The 17,459-nt window shown below is 40.3% G+C and overlaps 1 protein-coding gene across 1 annotated transcript in view; it reads left to right on the top strand.

Annotated features, from left to right (window-relative positions):
• The window catches only part of wdr11 (WD repeat domain 11), a 63,862-nt gene that overhangs the window by 25,558 nt on the left and 20,845 nt on the right, over positions 1–17,459 (top strand). Inside the window, 5 exon segments of the mRNA XM_082556253.1 lie at positions 7,106–7,190; positions 10,067–10,173; positions 13,297–13,372; positions 15,847–15,955; positions 17,123–17,244. Coding sequence (XP_082412379.1) covers positions 7,106–7,190; positions 10,067–10,173; positions 13,297–13,372; positions 15,847–15,955; positions 17,123–17,244 — 499 coding nt within the window.

The following is a 17,459-nucleotide window of genomic DNA, read 5'->3' on the forward strand; positions in this document are numbered from 1 at the left end:
GGAGGGTTTCACCCCAAGTCCAGCACCCTGAGGCTGTACGCTAAGCGGAAGGAAGGGGGCCGGGGACTGGTGAGTGTCAGCACCACAGTCCAGGATGAGACAACGAACATCCAAGAATACATTGGGAAGATGGCCCCAACTGACCGAGTGCTCAGTGAATACCTCAGGCAGCAGAAACCCAAGAAAGAGGAGGGAGACGAGGAACCATCATGGAAGGACAGGCCCCTGCACGGTATGTACCACCGGCAGATAGAGGAGGTGGCTGATATCCAGAAATCCTACCAGTGGCTGGACAAAGCTGGACTGAAAAACAGCACAGAGGCACTAATCATGGCAGCACAAGAACAAGCTCTGAGCACAAGATCCATAGAGGCTGGGGTCTATCACACCAGGCAAGACCCCAGGTGCAGGCTGTGTAAAGATGCCCCAGAGACAATCCAGCACATAACAACAGGGTGCAAGATGCTAGCAGGCAAGGCATACATGGAACGCCATAACCAAGTGGCCGGCATAGTGTACAGGAACATCTGTGCCGAGTATAATCTGGAAGTCCCGAGGTCAAAATGGGAGATGCCCCCAAGGGTGGTGGAGAATGACCGAGCTAAGATCCTGTGGGACTTCCAGATACAGACGGACAAAATGGTGGTGGCTAACCAACCGGACATAGTGGTGGTAGACAAACAGAAGAAGACGGCCGTAGTGATTGATGTAGCGGTTCCGAATGACAGCAACATCAGGAAGAAGGAACACGAGAAGCTGGAGAAATACCAAGGGCTCAGAGGATGTGGAGGGTGAAGGTAACGGTGGTCCCCGTGGTAATTGGAGCACTAGGTGCGGTGACTCCCAAGCTAGGTGAGTGGCTCCAGCAGATCCCGGGAATAACATCGGAGATCTCTGTCCAGAAGAGCGCAGTCCTGGGAACAGCTAAGATACTGCGCAGGACCCTCAAGCTCCCAGGCCTCTGGTAGAGGACCCGAGCTTGAAGGATAAACCGCCCGCAGGGGCGTGCTGGGTGTTTTTTTTGTTTATATATATATATATATTTTATTTTATTTTTTTTTATTTCTCTTCTTGCTCAAGAGTGGCTTGTAGCCTAAAAAGGGGGGAAATGGACTTATAAAATGAGTAATATCAAACAGTGATGATTTTATTTGTTGTTCCCAACAGCTTAAGAATCTCCATTAAACGATTGGCTGCAAAATACAATAAAATAAAATGAAGTCCCACCGATAGCAACAGTGCAATTTCAGCTTTAGACGTGGTGTCTGGAGAAATTATAGTTTCTAGCTGTGTAGGAAAGCCAATTAAGACGAGGCTAACTCTAACAGATAAATAGTTAAGGCAATGCATTTATATAGTGCTTTTCTAATCTTATTGATCAGTGAAATGTATAGAGGTGCACTGCCAGCAGTTTGATTTCTAAAAGAATGCCAAGTGGAAGACACAAATGGATGTTTATCAGCAACTGTTTGGCTCGCCGCACAGAAGGGTTCGTTTTTGTTTTTATGTTTATTAAATTTGACTCATCTATGCCGTTCTTGCCGTCGTGTGTAACTACCACAGATCTGTTTGAGGAAAAGCCTGGTTGGATTTTATCAAAGTTTGTTTGTAAATATCCAGTGAGTGAAGAATGCTTTAGAGGGAGACGAGATGAAATGATTATGCAGCTATAAGCTGCAGCTGCGCATTTTAATTTCATGCACATCGACACTCTTTGTTAATGCTCTAGGGTTTTGTTTTTTTTTCCCCCCAGTTGACTCAAAAAATATATAAACATAAATTTGATTCCGTTTGTCACCTTGAGTTTTTGCTGCAAAGTTAAACACACACAAAAATGAACGCTATTCAAATTGTCATCATTTTTTTTTGTCCCTAACAGGAAATTAACAGAGCTGATATGAAGCCAAGCAAGTTAAACAGGTCTTTATTTCAAATGGCAACACAATCTCAAGTTTGAGCTGGAAAAAAAACCTCAAAATTGATTTTTTTCAAATGAAGTGCATGTCAGGATTTGTGAATATGCAATATCATTGCTGTAATTTATGTCCTTGAGGCAGACGGTGAGTAAGCAGCGGGCCATCAAATTCTACTGTGCGGTCTCTGTAAACGATGGCACAAGGCATAGACTTAATCTGAAGTATCATCCTCTGTTATTACTCTCCTAAGACAGCTGCCAGGCAAAAGCGAGAGAGAGAAGCAGTCAAAGTTTGGATTTATTAGTTTTAGATCGGCATAGCAATTTTGTTTTCCCTCACTACAGTAATGATACATAAAATTATGAAAGTCTAAATTTGAAGGGGAAATTAAGAGCAGGATTGTGTTTTTTTTTTTTCCCCTCATTTTGCCATTGCTTTTCATGTGTGTAGACATGCGCGCACACACACTCGTGGTTCTGTGCCAAATTCCATTTTAAGTCTAGGCAGGCTGCTTTTCGCTTCCTGTTGCAGCAAACCTTCAGTTTAGTTGTCAGGCTGAAAAATAGGCTACACTTTGTCCCCTGACATTGGACACATAAATTAATCATACCTTAAAGATACATTGCCTCCTTCATACCTACAGACAGGCAGATGAATAATAATACCTTCAAGCTCTACGTCTTACAACCATTTTCTTGGTCTGTTTACTTTTGCTATACACCTGTCAGGTCCACAGTTATGGAAGACAGAACTTTCTTAAGTTCACTGCACATTATCGCCTAATTAGTGCAATAGTTCTAAAAGAGCTAAGGGGAAAACCTAAAACTGTTAATAGCAAATTGTCTTAGGTGTGTGTGTGTGTGTTTTTGCTAAGGAGTGAAATGAATGAAGAGGTAGCAATAGTAGAAAAACTGACCCTCCCTCCCCAATTTAACAAGGGATTGGAGTGGCTGCTCGTCCTGCTGCAGATGGTGTGGGGTGACTTGGCACAGCTGGCTCTCGGTAGCATTTTGAATCTAAAGCTAGAACAGGATGATTAGGTTTTCTTTGCACATCATTTGGCAAGTCCCCGTTGTCATCTTGCACGGTCAAGTAGTTAAACAGTCTCTAGCTGCATTATTGAAATGTGTCTTTTGTTCCACTTCCAGTGAAATGCCTTGTGAATAATAAGTTTGAAGGTCTGGCTAATTACACCGAGGATTTAGAAGGAGAATCGCAATCTCCGCTGAAAGGTGGAGGCAGCGTCCAGATAATTCAGAAGCTGAAGTATGTTTAATTAAAATGGTATCTTGAGGCTAATGCGTGTCATTTATAGCCACTTTATTTTATTAGTACAGTTAGAGGGAATGTGCACACAAAGTACAAGTTACAATAATATTAAATATTGCATTTGGAGAGTTGGAGCCTGTTACTCGCTGTGTCATTGCGCTCAGATTACTGTAATGTCTTAACTAATGTCATATATACAATTCCTGTATGCAAATACAAAGCACTAAACAGTCTGTCTCGAGTCAAGATCTCACTGTCAAGATTTTTTCAATCTACGGTTTTATTTTATCTTTTTGTGTCTGTTTTCTAATATATTTTACTGTTTCCTGTTGTAAAGTACTTTGTGAATTTGAAATGTGCTTAATAAATAAACTTTTTAAACTTACTTTACCTACTTACGCTATCATCAAATGCAAAACGAGTCAAGGTTACGTTGTCTTGATGCGCGCTCAACCATCCAGGTAAGTAAATCCCCAGGTTGTTTCTGTTTACGAGTCGTTTCTGTTCATCTTGACGCAGCGTTTTCAGTGGGAGAAATGTTTCGTCACTCATCCAAGTGACTTCTTCTGTCTCAGCTGACTGCAGGCTTCCCCAACCTTATAAACAGTACATTTGCACAATAACTGAAACCAGTCCACTGAATGAACAATGGGCTGTGAGGTCAGTTCCTTGATCATTAATGATCAATGAGTCAAAGTTACAGTAGCATTTCTCACCTCCTCAGTATTGCTGCCACGGTTGGCACTGGGGCAGGTATTCTAGGGGGTGTTGGTATATTTTACCTGATCAGTAAATCCAGATTGATTCACGCATGAGTGCTTGGCACATGCAGTATCATTTTCTTGGCCTCTGTTCCAGTCGGCATTCGGCTTCTCCCTAATGTGTGCACAAGTTAAAGAGGAGAAACACTGAGTTCTCAGTTATGAGACACTAGTCAGGGGAACAGCTAAGGATACAGACTTTTTACACTTTCTATTAGTGCAATTAAAGCAGGAGATGCACCTACTGCTGATGGTGTGAAAGCACTGAGGTTTGAAATTGCCTTCCACAGTTTCATCACAGTTAGACAAAGTGCAGGGATTCCCAACTCTGTTTTCTTCATTTCCGTCTCTCACTTTCCCCTCTGCCAGTCTTTTTTGCTCTTGTTCTCCTCTCTTAGGAAAGGTTACAGAAGCTCTGCACCCAAGGAGCTTCCCAAAATCACTGCTGTCTGGTCTCCTGTTTAAAGAGTTGTAATCCTTGGGGGATCTGACAGCTCCATTACTGATAGGTACAAGGCCCACACCCTTCTTATTCAGTGGCTTGTACAAACACTGACAGACTGATATCCCTCCCAGCCTTCTAATATTTATTTATCCACACTTTCCTGACAGCTACACTCCACTGTGTGGTTTGAACCAGAGAAAATGGATGATTTAAATAAAGTATCAATAAAGCAAAATCTAAATTTATCAATAACAAATATACAAAATAAAGCTACTGTGCTTCAGAAAGCAAAGCAATTATCGGATTGATGGATTTTAATTATCAGCTCCAGTGGCCTGTCAGAGAGGAATCGGGATTGTAGCCCACAAAAGAATCCATTCAAAGCTTCCACTTTATGTCTCTTTTCTTTTTCTATCTTTCCCCCTTCTCATAATTTGTTGGGTTCATTTGCAGATGGAGTTCAGATCTGTCATCACTTGGTATTGAAACATAAATTTTTGGATTAGCATAAAATGATTTCTGGTACTCTCAAGGAATTCATGAGGTTAAATGGGAAGGTGCAAGAATCTGTCTAAATACGCTATTAATGAAATATTTTGCTGCACATTCTATACCAGCAATAAAAAAAAGAATACTATAGTATATTACATGAAAATGACATAAAATGCCAGTATGATGACACAAAACTAAAATATTTTTTTAGCTTGTACCTGGCTGAATGTTTTGCATCGTCCCCACTGATCCCAACTCTTCACTGTGATAACATCTGAATGACCATTTGTTCAGGACTGTGTGCTATGTTGCTGAATGCTAAAATGTTTTCCAATGACTTTTAATGCATTTGGCTGATCTGAGCCTTGACCTTGTTGCTGTGTTGAAATCCTCAGTAAACGCTAGCGAGGCTGTATCGCCAAGTACTATCCATGCCCAAGCCAAAACCGAATGTTTAAAGGATGAAGTTTTGATTAAAATTAATGATTCATTTTTGTAATAGTTAACTCCCGTGGTCTTTTTGATAAAGGTTAATTTATGGTTTATCAGTTTATTTTATTACAGGACAAATAAATAGAACTGACAACCCAAGACATACAAACTCTGAGATATTCTTATTATTTTAGTCTCGATAGAAACTGCAAGGCCGACACTACCACTAGCACTATAGAAATAGCTGGTCAGAAAACATCGTATTTGTATTCTACATGAAATAAACAATAGTGTGGTCTTATTGAGCAAGTGCTAGAGGAGACGTATACACTCTCATGTCTGTGTGGTTAATATGAGACTACAGCCAGTTGTTGGTTAACTGTGCATAAACACTGGGACTAGGAAAGACAGCTTGCTTGGCTGGCCTTTCTGCAGGCATGCTCACTAATATATTTCTTGAAGGAGCGACTTCTTTCAGTTTTGTTCTTCCAGTGACCTTGCCAAGCAGCTAAAGCATTGGAGTCATTATGCTGAGCCAAGAAGTGTATTCCAGATCCACATAAAACAACAACTTGACATTTTTACATGTGTTTTTAATAGATTAACAATCTCTGAAGCTATAAGGTGATAATTTGCGAGGTACAGAGCCTGACTAATCTTGCATAAAGTAAACAAACACTGGCTGTGAGGAATCACGCTGCAGGAATGTCATCTCCACTCAGTCCTTCCCTGTTCAAATCCTGCTGAAGCATCTTTGTGCCCACACTACATGCCATCTATTAGCAGCACCAGGAGAAGGAAGAGGATACACAAACACCCATGCCACACTGCCTATCACCGATTCCAGATGTTTTGTCAGCATGTGATCATAGTCACTGTGGTCACAGTCAATATAATTGCAAAAACTAAATGTGTTTCTGCACCTGCAGAAGGAATGCCCCAGACCCAGTTAAATGCTTTCCAGGCATCATTAAACTTGAGTCTTCATTAGATATTAGATGCACCGCAGAGTTTGGGTTTTTTAAATAATAGTTTGTCATTCCTGATTGTTTTCGAACTACTTGGTAGTTTTTCATAGTCTATGGTTTAAAGCAAAGAGTGCAAATAAAGGATATTATTGCATATATAGGAAAATGAAATTGGGTTTTTTGCATATGTACAATAGGCATGATGCCATTCCACTTTGTAAATTAAGCTAAGGTGGGATATAGAGGCTTTAGAACTTAAACTTGTTCACATCCTTAGAAGATGCAAATGATTCAAAGTGACGACTCAGTTGTCTTAGTTTGATTTTTTTTGTGTATGAATTTATGTCAGGGCAAAAAAAACATTTCTTGTATTTGCTCAAAAAATGTTTTTTTTGGTTTTTTTTTTTTTTTTAGCTGCATAAGCAAACCTCAGAAAATCACATTTAAAAGTGCAATATGAGTATGAACAAATGTTTTTAAAAAAAGTTTGAGTTTGTGGGAGTGTCGACTGTCACTTGCGGTATTTAATCAGGTAAAGTTTAGGGATGGATCGAGCTGTTGTGTCGTTTTCAGCAGCAGATGAAACTGATGTTCTCAGGCTGTGAGCTGAATGACACAGGGTTTGATGTGTTGCCTCTTTCCACACCTACTGCAGTGACAGGGAACACAGGGGTGTCACACTGACACATCGTGTCTCTGATACTGCTGGAGGCTAGATGCTGCTATGATATGTAACTCTGGCTTGTGACCTTTCTTCCTCTCTGCATCAGCCTGGCTCGTATGTCTTACTCCCTGCTCTCTGTTTCCGTTTGTTCTGCTTAGGCACGAGCAACGGGTCTGTGCTGGTCTACAACCTAACGAGTGGACTTCTCCACAAAGAACTCAGCGTTCACTCATGTGAAGTCAGGTAAGACTATTGTTTCTGTTATTGTGTACAAATTTTTATTCTTATTTTTTTACACTTCAACAGTTCAGTCTCAGTAATGAGCAAGTATATGAAGTCATGGCAGTCTTTAGCTGAAACATCAGCTAAATGACATGTTAGACAAATCCCAGGAGCCAGTCAGCTTGAGGTGGATTCAGGCAATTCACTGTCACACAATTAATGTCAACCCATTTTTTTTTTTTTTTACGAGAAATCATTCCCTATTTGGTTTATATGTTTTTTTTCAAGTATTTATTAGAGTGAGGTGGTTTAACTAAGTACAATAACCAAATCTTGAAAAAAAAAAGTGATTTATTGGTTTCCCACTGCCATTTACAGTAATTTACTTATTTGAGGGAGAAACTCAACACCAGTATTCAGACATGTTGTGGCACCCTTAGCTCTGAACACACACCAATCCCTGAAGTTTAAGCAGTTAATTAATTAGGCTGTCAATCACAGATCAAAGGGGCAGTTCAGGAAAGAGCAGTAATCTAAATTAGGAAGCTTCTTCCCTCTGTTATTAACTATGCATTTTAACCAGGAAAGTGATCATTAAAAACAGATGCAGTAAGAAGCTGTTGACATTTCTGCTAATTGGAACTCAAACACTACAAACACAATAAAAAGCTAGAATAAAACAGTAAAATGTTTTTTGTTTTGTTTTTTCTGTTGCATTTTTCCTTGTTGTCAGTGGCGTAGCGGTTAATGCATTTGTCTTACATGGGAAAGATTCTCAGTTCAATTGACAAACCCAGCCTCAGGAGGAGGGTCACAAGCTAGTGGACTTCTAATACCTGTCCCAAGCTTGGATAAATGGGAGCGTTGCGTCAGGAAGGTCATCCGGTGTAAAATCTGTGCCAGATCAAACGTGTGGATCCATCCACTCTTGCGACCTCTTGGGAAATAAGGGAGCTGCTGAAAAGACCTCGTCCTTCTGTTTTGTTGTTGTTGTTGGTGTAACAGAGAAATCCAGGGAGGGAGAAAGCAGTGCGTTGTCTGCATTCGTGCATGTCTCTGTGCCTTCTCAGAAAGAGATATAAAACTGTAAGACTGGTTACACATTAGGCAGAACGCTTGCTGGGCTGAATCCACATCACATATCATTTTACATATTTATAAGGGCACCATTCAGTCATGTCGAATTCATATCAAGTAAGTGTTCAGGCTGTTTATTCTAATTAGGAGACAGATTGGGGTGATGTTCTTGACTAAAATCTGACTGTGTTTCAGTGCAGTTTTCCTATTCTTTTAACTCATTTGTCCTAATGCACTTCTTCAGATCTGGATAGCGATACATGCTGTATCTTCAAATGTACAAGATGTGATCAAAACTGTCCTTGAATTGGTCTATAAAAATCAAAAACCATACCAGATTTAAATTTTGCCAGTCCTCTGTGCCTGTGTTTTCAACACAGTGGCTGTTTTTTTAATGTTTACATCACTCGGTGTAAGTCCCATTCTGACACTTTTACCTCTGTGATGCACTTTGGATCTCCTCCAGTGTGCCACTGAACCTGAAATCTGAGCTGGGCAAGCGGCGAGTGAATGTGCTGGCGCGGCCAAAAAACTTTTCAGTGTACTGCGTGCCAGCACACGATCGTACGAGTCACAGTTCAGGTGATTTGTGCTGAATGTTTTCCGCCTGGTTGCCTCAGAATATAAAACAGAACTCATTGTTAGTCACACAGTGAAGGACGAATTCACGATGCACAAATTTATGCATATTGACAAGATGACGAGCACGCTCCTGGTCCCATTCCTAACCTGCTCCGCAGGTAACAGCCACACTGGAATAAAGGCCCTATCTTTATTTACAGTCTTTGTGTAGAAAGCTGCCCCACAATGCAACCGCCAGACATCAGCACAGAGCCAACTGTGCTTCATTAGTTAGCATTCTCTAATGAGCAGCAAAACTATTTGACCAGGATTAATTAAGCACAAGATTGAATCAATTAATACTGTTAAGAGATTGATTGGGAGCAAACAACATCCGTTCAAGCAGAGCCAGGGTTTCTTTAATGAGAGAAGTTGGTATCCACAAATACAAAACTTCAGCAAAGTTTAATGAGCTGCGCAACACGAGCAGAAGTTACTTGAAACGCCTTCTGTGTATGTAAGGATTAAAGGGAGAAATGAGGCAGTGGCTTTTTCTGCCTGGTTACTGGTGACTGAGAGTTTGCTCTTCAGCAGTGACACTCAGGATTCATGTCTTCATCCGCTTGTAATTTGTCTCCTTAAACACTGCTCTGCGCTCTCAGCATACAATATGTATTCCGTTGACCTGTCTGCTGCTTAAATACGTTTGCTCGTATTAAACAGATCTCATAGATGTTTCCCCCTGTGCATTTTTTTTTATCATATAAATAGATATTTTCTTCTCTCTTCATATACAGACACAGGTGGAACACAGTGCAGTGCTGTGATGTACAATCTTAGGTTTAAAGCTGTGTGTTTTATGAGTTTGGGAGAGGAGAGATGCTTTATGTAGATGAGTCCAGCAGCCGTTGCCCTGCACAGCCATGCCGAAAGAAGCCCAGTTTCTCAGCATCTCATTTACATTTAGTGGGGAAATCGACTAATTAATCATGTGGCTATTTACCATCTCATTACTGTGGAGTTTGTGCTCCCTCCACTGGGCCAGCTTCTTCGAAAAATATCCTAATCTCACACTCTCTAGCTTCATTTTGCTCCTTCCCGATCTGTTTTGGGCTTTAACGAAACCCATCTACCTCACACCACGCTTGGATGTATTAATGGGAATGTTTTACAGCTAGGCTGCATCTGTTAGATGGCACTATTTTTTTTTTTTTTTAGTTTAACTAAAAATCTTGTGTGTGCATTGATTTATTTCACAGGGGGATAGAATGGGTGAGTCTTACCAGTTTCCTGTCTTTTGCCACTTCTGCACCCAACAACATGGGGCTGGTGCGAAATGAACTGCAGCATGTCGACCTGCCTACTGGTGAGAGAGACACACGCACATATTATCATCTATACCTGAGGGTACCAACCACAACTTTTGTATTATCCTTTGTTCTTTAGAGTTTTCTTTTGGCTTTCTGCACCCTTACCAACACAAAAAAAAGAGACTTCAGTCTCTGTCGCTCTGACTTTCTCTTTTATCTGTCTCTCTTTGTCTGTGTGGTTCTCAAAGAGACACTTCCATTTTCCCTCCAGGGAATACTTGCACACTATCCAAATTAAGGTCCAAACTAAACAGTGTTAGGGCACCACCTAAGGAAGTTTAGCTCTGAAAGTGAGATCCATCATGATTTCTTACATGTCTATAGAATTATTGTGTTTCTGCCTCCCACAGGAGTGGAAATGGGAAATGCTAGATTTTCTGAGCTGAAAGAAAGCAGGATTTCTCTGTAACCTCGGGTGATGAGGAAAAGTATGTTTAATGGCTTCAGTGGAACTTTAAAAAATATGTGTTGTTGTTACTTCTTTTTAAAATATTAGAAAATCAGACACAATTTTTAGATGCAAAGAACTGATGAGAACTTTCCTCTTTTCCATAAGTCGTTTCTGCTTTGGTCAAATATTTCCAATTCCTCCAGGTTTTTTTTTATGGCTGCAATAAAAAGAATTATGGTCACTATGGTGGTTCATTTACTGAGCCTTTGCCCTGTGTTCATTAGGACAATGGCAAAGCAAGCACGACACTTTATTAACTGTCTTAAGCACCAGCATCGTCAAAGTTAATAGTCTGTGACATTACGTTTGGTTACAATACCACACGCCATTCAACACACTTTTTCATTCAGTTGTTCTTTAATACAAATTTAAAGACAGGTGACAAATTAAAGGAAAGGTGCTGGGTCACCTTGTGCTGCCAGAATAGCATCAATGTGTCTTAGCATTTATTCTACGTCTCTGGATTTAAGAGGTTTAAAGAGACGCAGAGAAAAGAAAAAAAATCAATGTGTATGTGGACACCGTTGTGTAACGTGTCAGTGTAACAATTCACAAAGACCACATTTATATTGACCTCAAAGGCTGTAGCATATGGTTCACAATGACATGCTTGAAGAAACCACATCACTCGTGACAGAGTTTGAAACAAGGGTTTTTCCTTTAATTTGTCATCCACCTGTACATGCTGGAGGTGCAGACAGGATCTTTAGCCTTCGCTGTCCAGGTTTACATCTCTGTTGTGCAGTTTAGTCTGTCATATTATGGAAAATATGTTCTGTTTGGCTGTCTTACCAAGAATTAGATGGAAAAGATCAATGCTAATTTCATCTGTTTAGCCTAGCATGGCGCTAGGTTCATGAGGAAAACGGCTCCCTAAGACCAATGAAATTATAAAAACATACCGTTCTCTAACTCAGCTCATCTTATTTACCGATTACAACCTAAACTTCTACAAAAGCTCAATGCACATGTGTTTTTCAGAGAACATTTTTAACAAAAAAAAAATTAATACAAATCTGCCCTGTTTTCTAATTTAAAAAAATATTTTAAAATCTCAAAAGAGCTTCTGCTGACTTGAGAGATTGATTTCATGACTCGAGTAATATGTGCTGGATTTTGCAGCGTTTCTCCAGGATCTGAAATGCATTCAAATCGACAGTATCTCCCTGTATTAAACCAAGCAGGCGGACCATTATTACTCGTGAAATCAAGCTTTCGAGTTAGGAGCCTGTTTTGGGAGTTTAAGTTCTGAAAAACAGGGCAATATTTTTTTTTTTTCAGTAGAAAGTTTTCTTTGAGTTTCTGAGATAATGATGTCGTTGATTCAGAAAAACAGGACTATTTGTTTTGTTAACTGAATGCATTATGCTTCTGTGAATTTAGTATTCACGGGTTTCAAGTCTAAACAATATCCATACAGTATTTAAATTGCATTTAAAGAAGATTTAGAAAATTTGACATTTTTTTAATGTTTAAAAGAACAATTACACAGTGAAGCTTTTACGTTTACTCCTGAACATTATGGTCTAGATTTTATAAGTCAGATTCGCACAGATTTGTTTCTGTTACTCGAGCTTATGTGTGTTCATCTCAGTTAATCAGGGAAAGTGAACATGCACAAAAGTGTGTTCTGCTCTTAAATGTTTTCACTTCACCCATTAATCCACTTAAAGGGCAACTCATGCCGTTTACAGCATTTCCTGATAAAGTTGAAGACTCATGGATGGGAAACTGTCTTCACGTTGTCAGCTGTGGTGGTACTTGGCTTCTGCAGCAGTGATAGCAGCTGTCCTAAATGGATATGCTGTTTTTCCTGTGAAAGGATTTTTCTAAGGTGCAGTAAAGATAAGCTGTGCACCCAGTTTGAAACGCCTCGTGTACAATGTAAAAATTTATTGCATAAATGTTGATGATTACTTGTTACTTACACATCCATGATCATTTCAGGCATCAACCCTTTGACTTGTCTTTCCAAAAAGAATCCATTCATGGAGCGCTTCAGGTTCTGACAGTTTTTATGGTAATGAGAAGTCGAATGTAATTTCCCTTTCTGGTGTCTCTGTTACTGTGTTTGCTCCACCCTGGGTCGTAGTTGCGATGTGTGTTTTTGTAAATGCACATTTGACCTATGCGATTCTTCCTACTTTATATAAGTAAGGAAATAAAGGCATAAATGGTGAGCAGTGCTTCATAAGCCTCTAGTGAACCACAGCTCTCACCTGCCGTCATCAACACAACTGTAGGTTAAACTTGCAACAGGCACCTCTATCACTTGCACATTTCAATCAGGCCACCTTTCCTTAGTGCCCTTCGCGAAATCTGATAAGCACTTCCGTTGGCAAATGTGATGCAGTGCACCTGAAGGGCATTCTTGTTTTGCTCACAGGGCCACTTTGATGCTCTGCATAATGTCGAATTTCGTGACCGGAAAGTTGCGAGTGTTAAGCACGGATTAGAGCAGATGGTTAGAATAAGTTGTGTACAGCTTTCTCTCCTGGCTCTGACAAAAGAGATAAAACCAGGATGCACTGGCACTAAAAAGAAAATGAGATGGATCAGCTTTTTCACAGGTATAAGGAAAGATACCATCTTCTGTCTTCGATTATCACCTCCTCTCCTTCAGCCTCTCACTTTCTCCCTCTCGGTGTGTGTTTGTTGTGCTTTCCAGGCAGATGCTTTGCATTCAGAGGCGAGCGCGGAAATGATGAGCCACCCATTGAGATGATTAAAGTGTCTCATCTCAAGTAAGTCACCAACTCTCCAAAACACCAACAAAAGTAAATACAAATAAGAGGCACACACTTGCTGATGTTTCTACCTGAGATCTGCATTCATAAGCACAGAGTGTACATTTCACACAAAGGTGTGAGTGGTCTTGTGGCTTTGCCATACTCGGATCCAATTGTAATAGAAATCTGTGAAAAGGGCTTTAAAGCTGAGAGTTGTCTTTAATTTGCTGTTTCATTCGTAATTATTCCCCGACCTTCATTTATTCATGTTGTGCAGCATTTTGGAAACTTCATTTTCTCTCTTTCATTGCCTTATCTTTTGAAGGGGCTGTGTTATTCAGTGGAAAAAAATAGAGCATTCATTTACAGTCATCACACATTTTTAAAAAAATGAAACTATAAACAAGGTTTTCATACAGCAGCTGTTTATTGCATACTCTGCTGCTCTCTGGGAGACAGTCATTTCATCTTTTTTTTCAAGGCCAACATCTTTTGTCAAGCTTCGTGTATACGTTACGAATGGCATAAGGTAGGTAATGTATTGTAATGGAAGGTGACATCTAATTATTCAGCCCACACTGGGCGACTACTGACAGCGCATTTTACTTTATTGCCAGTGGCAACAAGTTTCTCATCCTCTCATGAAAGGAACAGGCTAAAGTGGAGGCAGTAAATGTAAGGGTCAGTACAGAAGCCATGCCCACAAGAATGTTATATATGATATCACAAGCTGTAACACAAGAGGAGACAAGTAATGTACTCCTAATGGCGTTCTACTAAGTAAACTGTATCCTCTCCACGAACTGCTTTCAAAGCTTGAGTAACAAGCAGTAAACCCACATTTGTCTCAGTCTGAACTGACCAGTGCATGATCTTATTGCTCTCCTTTTAATCAGCCCTAGTCCTGGTTTATGAACCCTAGCAAATTAGGGTCCACATCCACTTGGATGAGTGACAAAACGTTTCTGCAACTGAAAACGCTACATCCAGATGAACAGAATCAAACCCTGTGTGCTAAAGTTTGTGGACATATAGGCCTGAGAATGAACCCAGAGTGATTAGACATCGCCTTTTTAATGAATATAGAAACACTCAAACTCGAAGCGCTGACACAAGCCAAACACAGTCAACCTCAGTAGCTAGTCTCTGTTTAATTTTGCAAGACTTTGCTTCACCTACTGCCACCATTTTATAAGGCTTATGCTTACTGTTGGCTGATGACATGCAATTGCAAAGAGAGAGAGAAATTAAAGAAACTTAATGGTGGGCCTACCTATGCTGCAGCGCTCACATGAACCGAAACAGGAAAAAAGGTGCAGGGACAGAAAAGGTGGAGATCTTTTGCATGGACATATTAAACCTGTTGCAGACGGCAGTGTTGATAGAACTAAAGCTATTTGTAAAGCACTGCAAAGTTGAGTTTACTTATCACCGGAGTACTTCAAGTCTGAAGTATCATTTAAATACATTACATGCTATTGATGCCCAAATCACCCACCCACCCAAACAAACAGTGGCGGGAGGATTCGGCAGACTTGTGGGAGAAGGATAGATAAACAAAAGCAGGACAAGCGACAACAAACGCCATAGCGAAGTGGTTAGCAACAAACTGCAGGCCGATTAGTGTTGTTGAAGATGTTAGGCTGAAGAACGTTCTTAGAGTCGCACCAAATATTTTAGTTATTTTTCTTCAATAATCAATCATTCATTGGAAAAGATTCTGAAAATGTTGACTATCCTCTTTCAGTTGCACTCACAATCTGTGTCTTGTTTTTCTGGCCTCTGAAACTGAGTTCACTCTAAAAGATCATCTGTGACTGCTCATACCACGTTTTGATTTTTGAGGGATTTTCTGCAAAATTAGTTTAAAAATGTATTTTATTTTATTTCCAAAGTTGCTTCTTTTACTCCAAATCTGCACAGCCTCACTTTAAAAGACAGCTAGGCTGTGTGTTACTGAGGTGATTATAATAGGGAGGAGAAAAAAGTACTGGGAGACTCATCACATCTTACAGGAGGCCACAAAGCACAATCTTATAATAATTATTACTTACTATTTGTATTTACAGTGAAAGAAGACAATGTTTTTTCATACGCTCAAGTTCCTGTACAGCAGCTGAAGGTTAAATATTGGCTTCTGTGTAATTGCACAGTAGAACAACAGCTTGTTAGCTCGGTCACAGGTTTGGACAGTGATTATTTTGTGGATTTAGTCTGATAAACATCAGGTTACACGTCAGAATGTCTAATCTGTTGTACACTGTAAACAGTGGTGTAACTAAGCTAGAAGATAATATGGAGAGTTGAATAGAAAGGAGGAGTTGTTGTACCATATAAACACAAAAAGTCTTAGACTGCATAATAAAGAAAACAACTCGTGTCTTCATCATTACTTTAGCCACACATTGCTAACTTCTTACTTTATGCTACACCACAACAAGCCTTATATTGGTTGTTCAGAATGTATGTTTTGTGTTTTTCCTCCTCAGGCAGTACCTGGTGGTCGTGTTCAGAGACAAACCCTTGGAGCTGTGGGACATCCGGACTGGGACTCTTCTCCGGGAGATGGCTAAGAACTTCCCCACTGTTACTGCACTGGTACAAACACATTTACACACTAATAAAAATTAGATTTTGTACCAAGTAAAGAACAGAGTCCAGGCAGGATGGAGACGAGTGTCAGGAATGATTTTTGACAGAAGGATAGCAGCAAGAGTGAAAGAAAAGCTTTACAAGATGGTAGTGATATATGAATTGGAGACAGTGGCGCTGACAAAAAGACAGGAGGTGGTAGTGGCAGATTTAAAGATGCAAAGATTTTCATCGGGAGTGACCAGGACTGACAGGGTTAGAAATGAGTATACCTGAGGGACACATCAGTTTGAACAGTTGGGAGACAAAGTCAGAAGAGGGAAGCCTGAGAGGGTTTGGACATGTATAGAGAAGAGAGAGTGGATGTATTGAATGAAAGTTGTTGAACATGGAGCTGCCGGGGAGGAGAGAAAGAGGATGATGATAAAAAACATTCATGGATGTAGTCAAGAAGGACATACAGAGGAGGATGCTGGGCATAGGGTGAGGCTGATGATCTGCTGAGGTGAGCATCCGAAAGACGACGACCAGTCGACCACAATACTAAGAGAACAGATCATCATCATGCTGGAATGTATCATTTCTGCTTTTAAATGTTCATTTAACTCCACACTTTATATTTTAACTTGTGTTACAAAGTGTTGCAAACACCCATTGTTGACTCTTTCCTGCGTTAATAGTCTCATACTTTTTGGCCCATCCTCGCCTTGTGTTTGCATGGGTCATTTGAAGGATTAGTCTGGAAAATTTCCCCAAGCTCAGCAAACAGCAGTGGCTTCATTAGGCCAGAGAAATGCTCATAAAACAAGAGTTATGCTGGACAAACTTTACAGTGAGGCCGTAAAAATCGTCCACAGTGTGAATAAAAACGGCAGTAACCTTAATAATACATGCAGGCCTCCCCTAGCACCGTTTTGCTGTCTCATTTCCATATTGATTACAACCTCGACTCACCCAGACTTGTAGCCACAGTGCACCAGAATGTAGACAAGAGGGCTGAGGAAAACAAATCTCCTGCCTCCCTTAGTTTCATTTATGTGAGTGTGCAGATCTCCCTTCTCTCAGTCTGTCTTTGTCTGCGGGTCATGCTGCAGTTGTTTGCTATTGTGTCCGCAAATGTGTTGTACGGATGGCTTTGTTACAAAAACTGCAATCCCCCGGTTATGTCAACAGGAATGGTCCCCATCCCACAACCTGAAGAGTCTAAAGAAGAAGCAGATGGCTGCGAGGGAGGCCATGGCTCGGCAGACTGTGTCAGATGCCGAGCAGAGTAGCGTTGAATCCTCAGTAATCAGGTGAGTGCTGTGGAGCTCCAGAATCTTGGAAGCCTTTTGACTGACATTTATGAAATCCAGCATTAAATCCATCTGGCTGAGATCGTATTTACTTTTTATGGTCCCAATGTTAGAACTTAAGAGAACAGACAGTCCAGAACAAATTCTTTAGTCCTTACTATGTTTCATTGAGAAAACATTGTAATAAAGAATAAATAATTCAACCACATGTCATG

Source organism: Aulonocara stuartgranti, assembly GCF_965226115.1.
Source record: "Aulonocara stuartgranti genome assembly, chromosome: 13".
Lineage (NCBI taxonomy): Eukaryota > Metazoa > Chordata > Actinopteri > Cichliformes > Cichlidae > Aulonocara > Aulonocara stuartgranti.